The sequence below is a fragment of the Aphis gossypii genome, chromosome 1, assembly GCF_020184175.1.
Source record: "Aphis gossypii isolate Hap1 chromosome 1, ASM2018417v2, whole genome shotgun sequence".
Lineage (NCBI taxonomy): Eukaryota > Metazoa > Arthropoda > Insecta > Hemiptera > Aphididae > Aphis > Aphis gossypii.
This window is the reverse complement of record NC_065530.1, coordinates 72,506,084-72,524,639: the sequence shown is the minus strand read 5'-3', so window position 1 is coordinate 72,524,639 and position 18,556 is coordinate 72,506,084. Positions and strand designations below refer to the sequence as shown.

The 18,556-nt window shown below is 24.7% G+C and overlaps 1 protein-coding gene and 1 long non-coding RNA gene across 2 annotated transcripts; both read left to right on the top strand.

Annotated features, from left to right (window-relative positions):
- Positions 1–745: 745 nt before the first annotated feature.
- On the top strand, positions 746–7,917 carry LOC126549058 (uncharacterized). Its single transcript, XM_050197436.1, has 8 exons — positions 746–879; positions 2,552–2,578; positions 2,779–2,820; positions 3,056–3,129; positions 5,822–5,864; positions 7,135–7,191; positions 7,363–7,401; positions 7,739–7,917. The coding sequence occupies exons 1-8, from the start codon at positions 813–815 to the stop codon at positions 7,768–7,770; spliced, it is 381 nt and encodes a 126-aa protein (XP_050053393.1). The 5' UTR covers positions 746–812; the 3' UTR covers positions 7,771–7,917.
- A 1,138-nt stretch (positions 7,918–9,055) lies between these two features.
- LOC126549059 (uncharacterized) lies at positions 9,056–17,856 on the top strand. The gene is made up of 6 exons (XR_007603199.1): positions 9,056–11,057; positions 11,716–11,757; positions 13,679–13,696; positions 14,806–14,829; positions 15,532–15,585; positions 17,587–17,856. It is a non-coding gene; the product is annotated as an uncharacterized LOC126549059 (long non-coding RNA).
- The last annotated feature ends 700 nt before the right edge of the window (positions 17,857–18,556 follow it).

Here is an 18,556-nt window from a genome sequence, read left to right as displayed (position 1 = left end):
AAACAAATATTATACTTATTTATAGTCTTTTAAAGTCGGTCATTTTGCCTTACCATATGGTCCATATATTTCATTTATAGATTTTAGAACAAATGTTTATGACAAAAACAGCAGAAATGTTTACTTAATTGTTATAATGCATAAATACTAAAATATAAAAGCACTGGCTTAATAATAATAGCTTAATACTTATTCAGAATCTAATCATTTTAGGTATATTTTTTGAAAAGAAAACTAATCCTCGCACTTTGTAGTTCTCTGAATAATAACTATGACTGCATTTAAAGTTTCAATAATATTAACTGTGATATTTTTTATCAGCAATTGTGTCAAAGGAGGTAACAACTACAATATTTGTTTATGAATTTTAAACTTAATAAATATAAATATTTTTTTTTCTAGACTACACACTAGGTAAGAAACTTAATTTCGATAAGTAATTGTTAAAAAATATTATAATTTATTTGTAACCATGAAAAAGAAATTTTATTGTATGAACTTGGTACACCTATATATATTTCAACGATACTTTCAAATATTATTTTGTACAAAATATTGAAATTTTGAATAAATAATATACAATATACATATACCTATGTAATATCCAAACAATTTAAAAATATATCAAACGATCAATTTAATGCAGAATTTATTTTTGATTTCTAGAAATAAATGGTGAGAGACTTAAATTCACTTTATATTAGTAAATTATATAAATAATACATTTATGATTAATTTAAAAAAAATAGCATAACTATTACTTAAAATATACATGTAGGTACTGAATAGTACATTATTATAGTACCTAATCAATGATTGTTAAATATTTAAATATTAAATCTCAAATAATTTATTTTTATATTTTTTTAGAATGCAATGGTAAGGGACTTTATATCAATAAATTATTAAAAGTATTTAAATTTTTGTACTAGGTAGGTCTTTATGATATTAAAAAATCGTCACAAGATTTATTTCATACCGAAATTTAACTCTATATTATGCATAACATATTTTTTTTAATCAGATAGATACTTATTCTTTTAAATTACCGTTAATTTATTATGAAAATCCTTTTGTACCAGTGAGTAGAATCACAAGTATTATAATTAACTTTAATTATTTATAAATTCGGATGAAAGAGATGAATGTATTGATTCTACAATAGTGTATGTGTTATTTTTTTGTGTATGTACAAGATAAGTTGTCGAAATAATACCTCAATTTAAAACTTGAGGGGTGGTTTACGGTAGCAAATTCAATATTCTTGATGCATTATAAAGATTAAAATCAAGAAATTTACAGTAGTTTTCAAAAAAATCGGGGGGGGGGGAGGAAAAACGGGAATTTTTAAGAAAAACCTGTTTGTGAGACGATCAATTTTTCTATATTGTTATTGTAAATGAATCACTGTAAATACTTGAAATAGTTTGTATTAGGTTATCTATGGAGGGTTAAATTTTCAAAATAGTATGATTTTTTTTTGAGATATTTATAGATAACAGAAGTTTTCTATCATTTAAGAATTTTTTTTTGAAATGCCAATTAAATAATTTTGGAAGACAAAAATACTTTAAAATGTAATGTATGGATTTATACAAGTTTTTGTTATTCTAGTAAAAAATATCAAAAATCGTTTGTCACAATTTTTGTACAAGTGTTTAAAATTCAAATATTGACAAAAATCCATAAAAATTATGAATATTTACAAATTATTTAGTAGTTAAAAATTTATAAAAAATATTGTATATGAAGCTAAGAACTGAAAGTTTAATACAAGATTCTCCATGAGTTTGTCTTACAATAATTATTAAAGAAGTTAAAAGTTAGCCAATTAAAAAAAATGTATCTCTAGCTTAAATTTTTACGAAATCCAAAATTAATTTGTAAAAGAACGATTTACTATCATATAATTTTAGATTTTTGTTATAGTTAAAAATGTCTAGTCATAGAAGCTTGAAACATACACTAGTTAGTAGTTATTGAAATTGGCAATTTCTGTACAAGATTTACTGGATTTTATTGGAATATGCGGGTCATTAAAATATAAACCATCTTTTTCACTGCTCAGTGGAAAATATTTCCTAGGTTAACAAATCAGTTCCACTTGGAATTTTTTTTCATATTCAATGAATAATGATACCGATCATTGTATTTATATTTAACTCATCCGTTATAGTGATCTATTCTATGTCGAAGTGCACTCGATACCTACTCTATAGCAAAGTGTTACCCACTCGACCACCCTTATTTTTATTTAATGATATTGATGCAAAAATATGCCCTAAAAACTTCCAGTATTTGATCACAAACATTGTGAAATGTATTGTACCTATACTTAATAAGCATACGAAAAAGTTAACTAAAAAAAATGTACGAATGCATAAAAGTCCTTGCTCAATTGATGACTAATAAAATACATTTGAATAAAGTTTGTAAAGCAAAAATGTTTGCTTACTTCCGTCATTTTTTTATTTAATTATATTTTTTTGAAACATTATTTTCAATAATTTTACTAATATTATATCTTTATTTTTTGTAAAATAACTAACAGCAAATTTGGCAACAGTTGGGTTTGTGTGTATGTATATGTATATGATATCAATAAATGTTATTATATCAATTTTTATGTATTTAATTAGATAAAATAAATGAAACTATTGTATGATGACATATAATATAACATATTTGCATCTTATACCTATTAATATTAAAAGTTAACAATACGTAAATCTGCGTATAACATAAAAACGTTTAATGTAATACATTATATTTATGTAGATGCCACACAATTTGCAAATTTCAATGTCGCAATGCAATATAGTAAGTAATTAAAAGTGGTATACAGTATACACCATACACAAATATGTCAGATGGTTATGTTTAAATAATTAAATGTATTTAATGTTATATAATTATTATAATGATTACTAACCAGTAACTTTATTATTATACGGTGTGTATCGTATTATACCTATGTATAATAAATACAATATAACAATTTTTTCATAAATTGTGTCATAACTCACGTTTGTGGATCATTATTATGCAATACTAGGGATACAAGTTAACGGTGACCAGATATTTAAAGACCATGTGAGCGAAGTATTTGAAAACTACGACAATGAAGATGTGAGTTTTGTAAATTAATTTTTCATGTAATACACACAGCAACTACACTTTCTCGTGTAAACAAAAACTATTTATTCATCAATACAACTTTTTCAAACCTAAAATATAACAATCAGTATTTCTATCTAAATATTATAGTATTTATAAAAATAAATAAAAAATAATAATTTGAATTAAATTAAATAAAAATGTATTCGATGAAATAGAATTCACACTAAATCAAAATATTCAAAATTAAATTTTCTTTATTTTCATTATCTTTATATAAACTGATTATAGTGTAGTAAACAGGCAATAACAGATACCTTCAGAGTTTACATTTTTTTGAAGAAATAGTAGACGAAAAAGAAAATCTCCTCATCTCTTATTAAGAGCTAGTATAAACACAATTCGGGTGTTTCTTTAATATTATGTAAAATGTATATTTAATAAATACAGGCACTTCTTTTAAATATCGCTACCAGTACATTAATCTTTAATATGCCAAATATTGACTTTTTTTTTTCAATAATATTCTAATATTTTCCATGATATCTTATAAAATACAATTTTATCTTCCACTGCTTGTGAGATACGAAGTGTAATTCGTTTCTTGCAAGCCATAGGAATGGCTCAAATTGATCTCCAGCTATGAGTGATTTTTATAGACCAGAGTTTCAAACCGAAGATATTCGAGATGATTTCAAATTGTACTTGGAAATATTGGGTTATAACGGAAAAATATTGAATTTGTTTTATTCGAGTTTAAAAGATTAATGAAGGATATACAATTTAACAAAAGCGGGCAAGTGAGTACCGCTCTGCTGTACATTAGGTGCCGTATGGATCATTATTATATATTATAGGAGTGTTAAATTTGAATCCAATGATAGTTATCATTGTATACGAAAAACGATTCTGAACGAAGATGATTTGTCAGCCTAGGATATAATTTCTAGTGGTTGGTGAAAAAGGTGGTTTAAAAAAACCAGCTTATATTAAAAAATATTTTGAAAATTAAATCACGTAAAGAAAACGCGAATCTTAATAACTGCAGGTAAAATTTTCAAGTATCTACGACTTATACTTTTTGAATAATAACAAATATTTAAAATCGTTTGAGGATAAATCGTTATCGTTACGCAATTTCATAAAAATTTAAAATTCAAACACTCATAAAAATTTTTTGTCTGAATCCGGTAGAGTTTTTTTTACAGATATTTGAAGAAAAATGTATGGAGAACCTTGTACCAAATTTTCAAAACTTAGTTATAAAAGAAAAAAATTTTATGATTTTTCAACTTCAAAATTACTTGCAAATTTTTGCGTTTTCGACAGATTTCGTAAAAATTTGAACTAAAAACGCTTATAAAAAAAAATTGTGACTAACGATTTTTAATTTTTTTTAGCTACATTAAAAAAAACTCATAAGGAACCTTGTATTAAATTTTCAAAACTTTTTGGTCATCCAACAATTTTTTATCGACACTTTAAAAAAAATTTCTCAAAAAAATCGAAAATTTCAGTGGTCTATAAATAACTCAAAAAAAGTCAAAATTTTTTGAAAATTTAACTATATACGGATACCACTGACATTAACATTTGGTGAAAATTTCAAGTATTTTCAGTGATTAGTTTTTGAATTACAACCATAAAAAAAATCAATTTGGTCGAAAACTGGTTTTGCGTAAAAATTGCCGTTTTTCCGTCATTTTTTTTTTGTTTTTCTCGATTTTTTTGAAAACTGTTGGAAAATGTTAACTTTTTACCTCTATAATGCACCAAGGATATTCACTTTTACATCGGAAACCATCCCCATTCTTTGAAATTGGAGCATTATTTCGACTAGTTATCCTGTACACAGACACAAAAACAAAAAAAACACACACCATTGTAAAATCAATACATTCATCACTTCGTTCAGAATCTAAAATACTCGCACAAATGTATGTATAGAAAAGTGCCCCTTTTCAATGTAACTACATTTTAGATTAATAGAGAGATAAGAGCTGCACAACCAAATACTTGAATATTAGGAAATCCTTATTTTACCAAACAAAATACATTTTGAATATTTTGCAGCATTACCTTCGAATTCTCAACAAGTCAAACAAATATTTATTTCTGACATTTGTTAATTAGTTACATTAGATTTAAATCTAATGTATTCAACTGTGAGTCGGTTGGCTTGTATGTTAACAAAATTAACAAAATATAGTTCTGGTTTTATTTTTTAAAACTTCATTTTTTGTGGTTTTCTAAAAAATGCATACATTCGACATATCTATTAATTTTGAATTTTATATATAATAACAATGTAATAATTAATATTAATATTCAGTATATCAAGTAATAATATACTTTAATTACAAAACAATAAAAAATAACGATAACTTTTATCTAATTTAAACTAAATATTTTAAGCATATAATTATTGCTTGCAAATTTCTTTATTAATTATTATTGATTATTTACATTATCATCAAAATACACTAAACAAAAAATAAACCAATAGAAAAAAATCTCTTTTTGTTCAGGTAGTTGTTTTAAAATTGAGTCACATAATAAGGTGATTCTAATGCACCATCTGCTATTTGTAATTTACTATTCTTATCTTGTTTTTGAAATTATGTCTTAACATTTCCCAATTTTAATATTTCATTGCAAAGATCACAGATCACAGGTTTATTGTGTTTAATTATGTTTTCAACAGAGCATATATAGAGCATCACAAATACCACTGAGTAATATTAAAAGTATGTTATTTCATATATTTTTACAATAGCTACAGATGTGATCATCTTTCATATGTGTTAACCAAAATTTTAAATTATACAACCTATCAGTATTTTTTTGATAAACGAGTTCGACAAACATTTTTAAAAATCTATAATATAAGGATAATTTTTAAAAGTATAGTTTTAAAAATCATATACCCAAATATTATTATAATAAGCAAGATTAAATATATTAGATTAATAAATAATTGCCAGATTGTCATGGGTAGATAACGAGTATCCGTTATACAGGGTGATTCTTCTATCAAACAACACTCGTTATTTCAAAAAGTATTGACTTTTTTCAAAATGTAAGATCCATACTGTTCTAGAATTATAGAACTCTTCCATATTTACACCCTTATATTTATTAGGTAAACCACTATGAACTTTTGATTTTAAAATGACAACCTATACTTAAAATGTCATAAATTAATAAGGCTATTTTTTTATGAATTATCACATTCAACATTTCATTTTTCGTTTATCCGTTAATGAGATATAGCTTCTCAAAGTTGGGTAGTTTTGTGAAGTGTTTATTAAGTGTAAATGTGTGATAGCTAGTCAGTAGGTAAGTAGTAATAATTAGTAATATTAGTCTAATTAATTATAATTAAATGAAAATTGATAATAAGCTATGGCAGGTAGTAACAAGTAGGAACAAATATGAAATATTATCACCACGACTCCGCTACACTGTGGGGTCGACGATATCGAATTCATTATTATTATAGCTAAAGGATATTACAAATAAAAATTCCAGTTCTGACGGTGCTAATTAGTACAGATATATAACACCTAAAAATCTTCTAAGACTGACCAACTTTGAACAGCTATAAGTTATAACTCACCGACGGATTAACGAAAGTTAGAAATTTTAACGTGAAAATTCATAAAAAAATGGCTTTTATTAATTAATTAATGTAATTATTAATATTTAAAAATAAAATAATAAAATTGTATTTGAAAATAGAAAGTTGATAGCTTTTTTACTATTAAATATGAGAGTGAAAAAAATTAAAATTTTATACAGTTGTAGAAAAACATGTATCAACAAATTTGAAAATATATACTTTTTGAAATAATAAGTGTTGTTTAATAAAAGAATCGCCCTGTATCAATAACCGTATTTTAATATCGAATAGAATTAGAAAAAAATATTTGTAGGAACACTGTTGACAAAGAAAAAACTTGTTTAAGATTGTAATTTGTAGAATATTATATTTAATCTTTAAATTATTACCGACAGCATATATATTTACTTTCTATACGAGTATCATAGGCAACAATATTGACACCTTTGAAGGTAAGTACCTAATATTCTTAAATATATTTATTTTTATAATTATTTATACAAATAATTTATAGAATTCTTCCCAGATATATTAAACTTATATTTGTCTCGTATTTGTATTTTTGTGTTCATAATGTAACAAGTAAAAAGAGTATAACATATTATTTTATTAATTTATTACAGCAATGGTACTGACTCCAAGTCAATTTTGTATAAAAGAACGTGAGTAATCGTATAAATATGCATAAAATATATATTCAAATTTAATAGCTATAAAATATTCCAGTACCTATAATATTTTGTACCAAATAATATTATGAATATTTGAGTAAAATAAATAGATTTCCATTAATCTAAATATTTAAAACTATAACCATTTAAGTAACGGAGGAAAATTTTACCGATTATTTGTTTTAAATTACAAGAAAATAAAGCTATACTCATTAAAAGAAAGATCATAATTTTCAATTTAAATATCAAGTTCAATCATAATATACGTACTTCGAACGCAAATCAAACAAAATTTCGTTAATATATTTTCGATATTTTTTTCAAATAGGTAGCTCTTATGAATTCATTTGGAAAGTGTGAGAATACATAGTATAAAAAAAAGCTCCAAAATTTGATATCAAATCAATTTTAACGCATGATTTAACACATGATATAGAAAAAAACACTATAATTTTAAATCCAACGCATTCCGCATGACTTTCAAAATAAAAAAATTGAAAAATTTGACTTGGAATTTATTATTGTACCAAATATGTAATATAAAATAATTTATAATTATTTTATTATGTTAACAGTTCGGGCTGTAGAAAATAATTTACAAAGTGAGGTCACACCTTTTTTTATTATTAATATAATAATTGTACATATACATTAAGACATACGTTACTTAGTATCTATACTTCTATAATGATATAGTAACTCATTAAAAACGTTGGAGTTAAATGAATAGCATTTATAAATACAGAGCGCCCCTCAAGAGGAGGGGGGCTAATGGACCTTGAGTATAGGGGCCCGGCTATTTTAAGGGCCCGTGAGCCAGTTGAATTTATTTGTAATTTTTGAAATTTTAGTAGAAATATTTATTTTATATTAAATAATATTGTAAAATAACATTTTATAAAATATATATATTATATATACAAATGTATTTAGTCATTGATTAATATAGTTAATTTAATATTTAACCATTGATTACGCGGATCTCAAAGTCCACAAAATAACTTAATAACTTAGATAATTTAAAAATATATAAATTAAAATAAACTTGCTTTTTTCTTTTCTTATTTAGATATATTGTAATAACAAAATAGAAAAGACATTATTAATGTTGAAATAGTTATGAATCTTGATTTTTTATAATTTACTAGCTGACCTGATAGATAATATGTTGTCCTGTCTTAACAATGAATATTGAATTTGAATTGGTATAATTAAAAAACAAATATTATTCCAAAAATTGTTATATAGATGGTAAATTGTATTTTTGGAAGTTTTATAAAGGGCTCTGACAAACATTTAGTAAAGGAGCCCAAAATTGTATTTGGGGGCCTTGTATGAATTATAAATCAATTTAGTTAACTTTAAAGAATTAAATAATATATTTGTTAAGCATAACTGTAATATTAACACAACAATAACCATAGTCAATTTCAATTACTTAAAAAAAACTTACTTTATTTGACTAATAATTATAACAACATTCATTCAAATCATTATAGTACTCCTGTATTTAATAATTTATTATAAATATTGAAAAAAAAATATGATTCTATTCCATTCTACTGTAAATATAGTTGAATTAAATATGATTCTAAATAAGTAAATATAAAACTTATTTCTAATATATAATTTGTTTGTACTTTTAGATTGTATAAGTAAGATAACTGGCATAATGTTAATTAATTATCTAACCTAATAAATAATCTTATGAGATTCGAAGTCAACAAATGAAAATATTAAAAATTAAATTATTTTATCAATCCCTTAATAACTAATAGTATAACCAAAGCTGGGCATTAACAAGTTAAAAAGTTACTTTTAACTAAGTTACTTAACGAGTTACTTTTTTTTAAAGAAGTAACTTCTATCATAACGAATTCCTTTTTTTTTAGAAACTTCTAACTCTTAAAGCGTTTATTTATTTTATAGGCACGTTAAGTTATTTTTTTTCTTTGTACGAACCTCAAAAATGTATTATTGCATTTTGTATAATAAAAATAATAATAATAATAATAACAATAATTATTATATTAAATATAAATTATTCTGTTATATATTATTATATAGGTATCGAGTATTCTAAATATTATAGACTGTCGAAGTATTCTACAATACCTATGTCTGGATTTTAAAATAACATGTTTAAATACAAGTATAAGGACCTATTATATTGATTAAATAAACTATAATATTATAGTTACTGTATATTTAAACAATACTAATAGTTAATGGATCTTACAAAATGTCAAAATATACCAAACGACTTATAAGAAATAAAGAATAATATTTTATATAATTTCTTTTTCATAGAATATAGTATATCTAAATATTAAACAATAGTGCAATGCGTGTAATTATTATTTGGAAAAAAAAACATATATTTAATATTATCAATACCCAATATCCCATATAGGTACGTTAGTAAACTCAGTTTTTCAAATTTCAAAATTTATGGTTTGTTATATTTAAATTCATTCATGGAAATGATAAGAATAATTTTACTCGGAGTGAGGGAGTGACCAATTATATTTACTATTTACTAATTTAATTATTTTATTAGATTTCATAATTAATAAGTACCTACAGCAAAATACATTTTTTAGGATATAAAGACCTGCAATCTACATTATAATATTATCACAACAAAAACCTTTCGTAAACTTCATGTAAAAATGGCTAAGTAAAAAAAAATATTAGATCTTTAAGCACTATAAAGATGTGATATCATGAATTAATGCTAAGTATATTGTATTTAAGTAAACGTATTTTGTTTCAATAATTTATTTACTTGGCGAGGAATTATTTCTTAAAAGAAACAAAGTGTGATGAATAATATAATAAAATGGCGAAGAACTATTACAATATAACTTATTATTATTTAAAACATATTATTATTAATATTTATACACTATTCTGTGGCGCTGGATGTTATTTGTAAATCTTTAACATGAAGTGTAAATGGTATAATTATAAGTTTTATATGAAAAAAAAAGTAACTTATTTTTAACTAAGTTAAGTTACTTATTTTTTCCAATTAACTTGTAACTTTAACAAGTTAAATAAAAAATAAAAGTAACTTCTAACTTAAAATTTAACTAAGATTTTTTCAAATTAACTTAACGAGTTAAATAAAAGAGTTAACTTGCCCAGCCTTGAGTATAACAAAACGGTCCTATAAAATCACATAATGTCTTTTCGATCAATTAATCATAAATATAATAGTTAATTATTTCCCATCTTTCTATGATTGACAGTTTATAATTACAGCACAACTTTATGAACTGCCATAAAAGGCTCTCTTTAAATGTTATCATTTATTTATTCTTATGACACCATGGTAATATTATATTAATAACTAATAACAATTTTAAGGAGAGCTTATTTAAATTGTGTACAGTATTAAGTTTCCAACATAATATATTAGTTCATTATTATATTATATTGAATTTTAGTGAGATATTATTATTTTACCCAGACTTAATATAATATAAAAACTAACAATACATGTTGATGTTTAATGATTATTGTTGAAGGTATCATTTAAAAAATGAATTCAAAATTGTGTTTGTATCAACTATATTAACAATAAATTTGTCTGATTATATTTTTTTAAACAGATAATATTGTTGCAACAGGTGTATATACCGGTAAGTGTATACATATTTGACGTAAAACATATTCTTGAACACAGAGATCTTGGTGGTAAATTTTCAAATGTTCTTCTTAACTGTAGCATACATTATAACAAATATCATTAAGAGTTTATTATTTATTATAAATTCTTATTAAATTATTGCAATTTGAGAAATATGAATAAAATGATTTCCATAACTTAAATACTAATAATAATATAATTTTAAAAAAGATACGCAGACATAATATACATGTTTATGTTAAGTGCACATTATTGGTCTAACTTCATTAAAAACATGCTTGTACATAACATTGTATTTTTTGACTGTTATAAACAATTTTATCTTGGTTTTATTACATTGAAAATTCGTTGAATGTTCTGTAGAAAAATTCCAAACATGGGGGTACCTACTAGCGTAAAGTTATTAATTCTATGCAATTTATACATATATTATTGGTATCAACTGAAGGGTATAGCGAAAATAATCCAATACTAAAAATATAGAACCCTCTACTTAGTCACATTTTATACAACCTGATTTTAAATGAACGTCTAATGGGATATATAAATTATAAATTTAAATACGATCAGAAAACATTAAAATTATAGTAGAATAAGATAAATATCTATTATTGGATGTAATAATAAAATATATATTATTTATTTATTAGAGTATAATCAATTCAAAAATGCGATTGAGTCATATGACTTAAGTAAGAAAATTATTATAGTTTACCTATAACTTTAATGATTGATTTTATTTTACTAATCAAGTTTTACTAATATATTATTATCTATGAAGTTGGGATTACATAAAAAATAAATACATAATATAAATGCATTTGATTTATTAAAACGTCAAAAACAAAACAAGAAACTTAATTGCCATCAATTAATAATTTTAATTGAATTTTATTTTCACGAATTGTCAATAAATTCGTCTTTGTTTACAAAGCTAATTACATCCCTTGGGTGTAACATATTCTATAATATTAATTTTACATTAATATCGGTTATGTCATAATTTTAATCTTATAACTTTTATACACATGGCGTATCATTTTGAATTGAAAAACAACCTGAGTAGGTACACGTCTTGCCATTTTTCTTTATACCTATACATATTTTAGAAGCGGTTCTTTTTCAGTCACTAGTGCCTTCTGTGGTTTCTATTTCAGTTGATTCTTTTTTCTGTACCTTCTGAATAACTAATTAGTTAGTCTTCCGCTTCGTCGTTTAAATTATATCACTTTAAATTGGTTAGATAAACTGTTGTTGCATATTGACATACTGTCATTGATTATCCAGTATTTAAAGTTAGGTTAAAAGCTCGTTTAAAAATAACAATATCCCCTAACTTATACTCAATTAGTTTGGAATAGCTGGCTGCATATCCTAACTCCTAAGTCCACAAATGCTATTCATCCAGTATGCGCACAATCTAGTCTAATTTATTGCTATAATTTGTCTATTTTGTTGACAGAGCATGATATAGAACTTCTTTTGATATACTGACATACTGGGTTAATTGTCATATAATATACACATAAAAATTGATTAGGAGATTCCTTTCTACATTGATAACGCCCGATATACATACAGTAACAATAATTTTATGAATATGTACAAGACTAAACACTAAATCAATTGTCACAGCGTGTCTCATAACAGATTTCTCAACAGATAGGTAACTTCTCTAATCAACTCTCCACAAAACTCTGTGACTATAGTATCACAATGCAATCATCTTATGTTTTATACTATAATAGTATTCTATGATAAAATATTAGTTGTCAATCGTACAATTTATAGTGTATATCGTGGTACATATATTATGTATCACGTAATATACCTAGAGAAAATCAAAATTAAAAACCTTTTTATTTAACTATTTATTTTCAAAAAATTTAATAAGTTAAATTTTTATAATATATTAGCAAATAAATTTCATTATTAATTAGGGCGGCTCCATATTGATCTGCAAGATTTACTGAAAGATATACAGCAGTATCTAACACTTACGCTCTTGATTTTAAAACCTTCGTAGACCCATATCACGAAAACGGAAACTTATGTAGTTTGTAACTATAGTAATGCATAAATATAATGATACATACGATATGCATTGTAAAGGTCCTTCTTAGGAAGAAGTGTTCCACTAAATCAGTACTCAACATTATTCCACTTACTACCGATTTGTAGATGTAAAGTGACCTTCAATTTAAGTTTATTCGCTGTATTTATAATATTATTTGTTGTTATTTTCACAATCCATACACATGCTAGCTCAACATTTATCAGCTACTAAGACTCAACGACTTGAGGGGAAGATATCTCCCTTAATATATGACTATATAGTCATTTATTATTTTTTTTTTTTTTAATTAATTATGTCATTTTTATTGTAGAAACTCGATATAACAATAAAATTGTGATACAAAAAAAAAAAGTCGGGTTAACAGCCCACAGGTTAGGTATATGCATATGCCCTTTGTCTCCCCTTACCACCAAACAAGACGCTATACTTGATATTTTTAAGATTTTATTTTAAGAGCAACTTGAAACTAAAAATATACTAATAATTATTAACATCTGCATGTATTTAATTATTTATTTTTTTTTTTTTTTTTGTAGGCTTTGACAATAAAATAGGTAAAAATTACGTATTACCTAAAATATAGTTTAAGTAGCTATTACTGCGTTCGACGCATATTTACGTATCTTTTCACTCACAAGTCACAGTAATCCTGTACGTCCGGTGATCCTTACCTATTTCATTTTTGCTTTTTTCAATATAATAATTTTACAACTAGTAAAAGACAAAGAATATTTGAAAAGTACAAGCAAAACATTAAAAACTAGTGAGTTTTTTAAAGCTGAATATACCTTGTATATCAGTTTTTTTTTTTGCAACAAGTTCATGTAAATAAGCAACAATAATTTTTCGATGAAAATTATTTGCAGATTTGTAAAAGCTGGATGCATAAATTATTAAATGATGTTGTATTTAACATCAAACAACTATTAAATTTATGGTTTTATTGTTTCTTTTACTACGGCGGCGGGGCGTTTGACATTATTCAGCGGCTTCCGACTGTACAATTTAGTCCAATATTACAACAGCCGTTCCAAAATTGTTCAGTAATAAACATTTAACCATCCCATAAGATTCTAAGACAAGTTAAATTACCACCTCAAATGACACTACAGTTACAATAGGTAGAGTAATATAATGATTAGAAGTAAGATTTAAAAAGTAGGTCAGCGCATTTCGGTGGTGGATATTTGTCTATCGTACCTTCGGTCCTCGGACAGGATAGTGTAATTTTACTATAGGTATTCGATTTGAATGCAATATGATTGCATTCGATAAAAAAACGAATTTGAGCGGACGAGTTGATCTTTTTTATTTAATTTTATTCGTTTCTATGATGATAAACAAAGTCGTAATTATTTTATATTACCTACATAATGTAAATTTTTGATGTAAATTTTTTCTCCTTTAACCGCTTTTATTTTGAGTATCATTTCGAAAATCGAAAAATGACCTCTTTAAAGTACCAGCTCAAGAACATTAACTTTCAGAAATTATGCTACACTTGTACTTTTAAACAAGTCTAGGGACAGAAAAAGTGTTTACAGAATAAAAATGAAATAAACATCATTATAAAACCAATACATTCCTCGCTCCGCTCTGAATCTAAAATGTAGTTTTTAATAGTACATTTAACGATATATTTTATAATTATATTTTGTTATAGCTGAAATCAGTAGAAAATGGACAGGTAAATTATTTTGTGGAACAATTTATATAAATTTATATGAATAAAAATAATAATTATAATTTATATAAAGTATACATATACTTGATTAATAATTAATCATTTATTTATTTACATTTTTCATAAATACAGAGCAGTGCTAAGTTATTTTTTTTTTAAACGGACATCAGTTTTTATTTTAGTTTCACTTCATCCACCCATTTTTTTTTAAATGCTTTGACGAAATTTAAAAATTGGTTGATCTCAGTAAAACGCCAAAAGAATAAGTGTAGTTCGTAGAAATCAACAGTCAAATAATGATAATATTGACGACAGAGGTTCATGGTCGAGCAAAGATTATTCTACTGTGCACTGTGATTTAATAGTGGATTAAAAAAATGACTGCATTTTTTATATAGAAAATCGTACAATAGTTTGCTAGTTTTGTTCTACTCTGAGATGAAAAGATGAATGCCAAAGCTTATGTTGTTCTAATGACAAAGTAAAATTAGATGATATAAATTATACCTCCAAAACCATTCAAATTGAATCCTTTCTTAATGAAAGTCACACAAAACATAGGGAATTCACACGCAGTATTCGTTACTACAATAATCCACTTGTATTTTGCGAGTAGATAAATTTTATTTGTATGTTTTCATTTAATAAATAGTTTCACAAATTAAACATTCTGCGGTACATTTCTTTAATTATTTTTTTTTTTAGAGGAAGCAAAAGCTTACTACAGGTTTCATATATACCAGTCTGAAACACCAACCGGTACGTATTTATTATTTTAATAACTTAGCTTTCAACTGGGGCATAACGTGTGCGTTACTGTATTATTAATGAAAAATCATACACAACCTAAAACAAGAAACAATAAAGATTTAAACTAAAAACAGTAAAAACAATCTTCTATCGTTTAAATTAATTTGTAATATTAATCAAAAAGATTCCGAGTAATAAAAATAAACAATACCTTATAGTAAATTTGTTGATTATGATCCATCATTATGATTACGATCGACGTGAAAGTGTGATTGCATTTGAAATCAGTATGTTCATTGAGTAGTATTAAGAAGTATGAATCTAAATATCCAACAATCAACTTTCTCTAACCTTTAACAACTTTTGGTTGGTATAGACATAAAGAAAAAACATTTAAATAAATGACTTAATAAATAATTAAAAACAAAGATACAGTGTACTATGTGTATTTTCGGTAACTCGAAGTTGACGGAGAAAAAAAAATTCGACTTATTAAAAATTTCAAGTTATCAAAAAATTTATTATTTAAAAAAAAAAAGTTTATATTAATCTAGTAGTTTTCATCAAATAAATAATAAAATATTCATACCGAGTACCTACAAATTATTTTTAAAGAATTACTCCAAAGGTTATTATTTATTTTTATTTAAAACATTGTTCTCTATTCTATTTACTAAATAATCGAGTGGTTTAAATAAATCTTTCATACCTTCACTGGTTTCAATGTATTTACGTAATTTTTCTAAAGCAAATGTCGCTATTTTACTTGTTATGGCACAGCGGGTTCTATTTGCGGATTTCGACTTCTTCTTTACCATTGTCCAATATATCGGAGACGATTCGTCTTATACATATAGTACTACATGTATTTGGGTCTAAATTTGGATAAGAAAATTCGAGACAGTGCAGTCGATTTGACCCATCCGGCTACCCGGCGATCGCTGGGGGCCCCTGGACACTTTATATATTAGAGGCCCATACCTAAATGGAAAAGAATACTAAGTTAACTCGCGATTCTGGACTCGGATTCCAGAATTAATTTGTAAACTTTGAACCAATGATTTTAAATACTAGTTATATTTAATATATTATTTATTTACTAGGTATATTTTATTTAATTGTTTAATAATAAAAAAATTTAATTCCATATTAAATGTACACGGAAAATGAAATTATTATTTATTACCTTTATGTTATATGTTTATAAATATTATAAATGTAAGAAACTTTTTTGTTTTTTTGTAAGAGAGCCCTTGTAAATTACTGTACCGGGGGCCCAAACATAAGCCAGACCGACAATGATTCGAGATATCGAAATTCGAAATATTGTTTAATTAATTTTCGAATTAACAAGATTAACTATTTTAACATTAAATATTATTGTTATTTGATGGGGAATTTTATTACTCGAGATATCGAGAATTTCGATTTATCAAGGTTCTAGTTACCGAGAGTCGACTGTATTACTTTATAAACCTTTCAAAAATATAATATATTCACAAAACATTAATAATATTTTTTAAATTAACATATGTCTAAATTTTATAATTTATAGTATACTCATTACAAATTACTCACTGCGAGTATCTGAAAATATGATGTAACATCCTATAAAACCCTACTAATACGTTGTAAATACAGTTTCGTTTAAACTACATACGGTACACACGGAATAAAACATATTTCTCTAGTAATCTGTCTGAAAACCACGGTTTGAATTGACAAGAATGATTCTTATTAATACTGTCAAATTTTTATGTTTTTTTTCATGAATTTTTCAGTTTTTCTTTGTTTTCATTATTTATTTATTTATTTAATTGTTTTTTATTTTACATAGTCTGTGCCATTATTCATTATTTTTACAAATTCATAATAAAATAAAACTTATCAGATAACTAAATATTTGTAAATTATAAAAAATACAATTACAAAAAAATATTTGAAATATTTAACTTTCTTTAAATAATAAAAAAATTCATAGTATAATATAGCTTTTATTTTTGTTTGTAGCCCATCCACTATTTAATTATAAAAAATGGTGCGCTGCTTATGTCGGCTCATACTTTGGACTTAGAATTCACGGTTTTATCAGTGATTGAGGATTTATCACTGGAATTAATATATCTAGCCTACCAATGAAGACATCAATATTATTGAGGGTAGACCAAAAGTCAATAAAAAGTATATTAAATTTGTATAATGAACCTAAAAATTTAACTTAGGTAATTATCTTGTATGTTAAAATTTTTTATTTAAAAATAAATAATATTAAAATACCTACGTGGAATTCATTTTTTAGTGTTTACTCGTAGCCCGTAGTTTCCATGTGCTTGTCACTTATAAATTATCTTCTATTTTTTTAATGTGAAGGAATTATTTTTGATATAATTTTAAAACACAGCAATAGCTAGGGTTAGGTTACCTAACTTAACCTAACCTTAGCTATGTTATGTTACTTTATAGTATATATATATTATTATTATTAATTATAGTCTTATTTGCATACACGTTTAACAATATCATGAAATTAGATCAGTGGTTCCAACCTCTTTAATCCTTCGCCCCTTTGTGGTTTTCAAAAATATCACCCCCCCCCCTTTTTATAATAATTTTAATGTATAATATTATTATTAAATAGGGTATTCATTTTGCATACAAAATATGTATAAGTTAATCTTAACAGCGTACACAGCTGCACTATTTATCTAATGCAGTGTTTCCCAATTTGGGAGATACGCGCCTCTGGTGGAAGAGAGAGTGTAAGCATTGTTGTACAATGTAGGGAAAAAATGAAAAATTATTATAAAAAGGGGGGGGGGGGGTGATATTTTTGAAAACCACAAAGGGGCGAAGGATTAAAGAGGTTGGAACCACTGATCTAATTTCATGATATTGTTAAACGTGTATGCAAATAAGACTATAATTAATAATAATAATATATATATACTATAAAGTAACATAACATAGCTAAGGTTAGGTT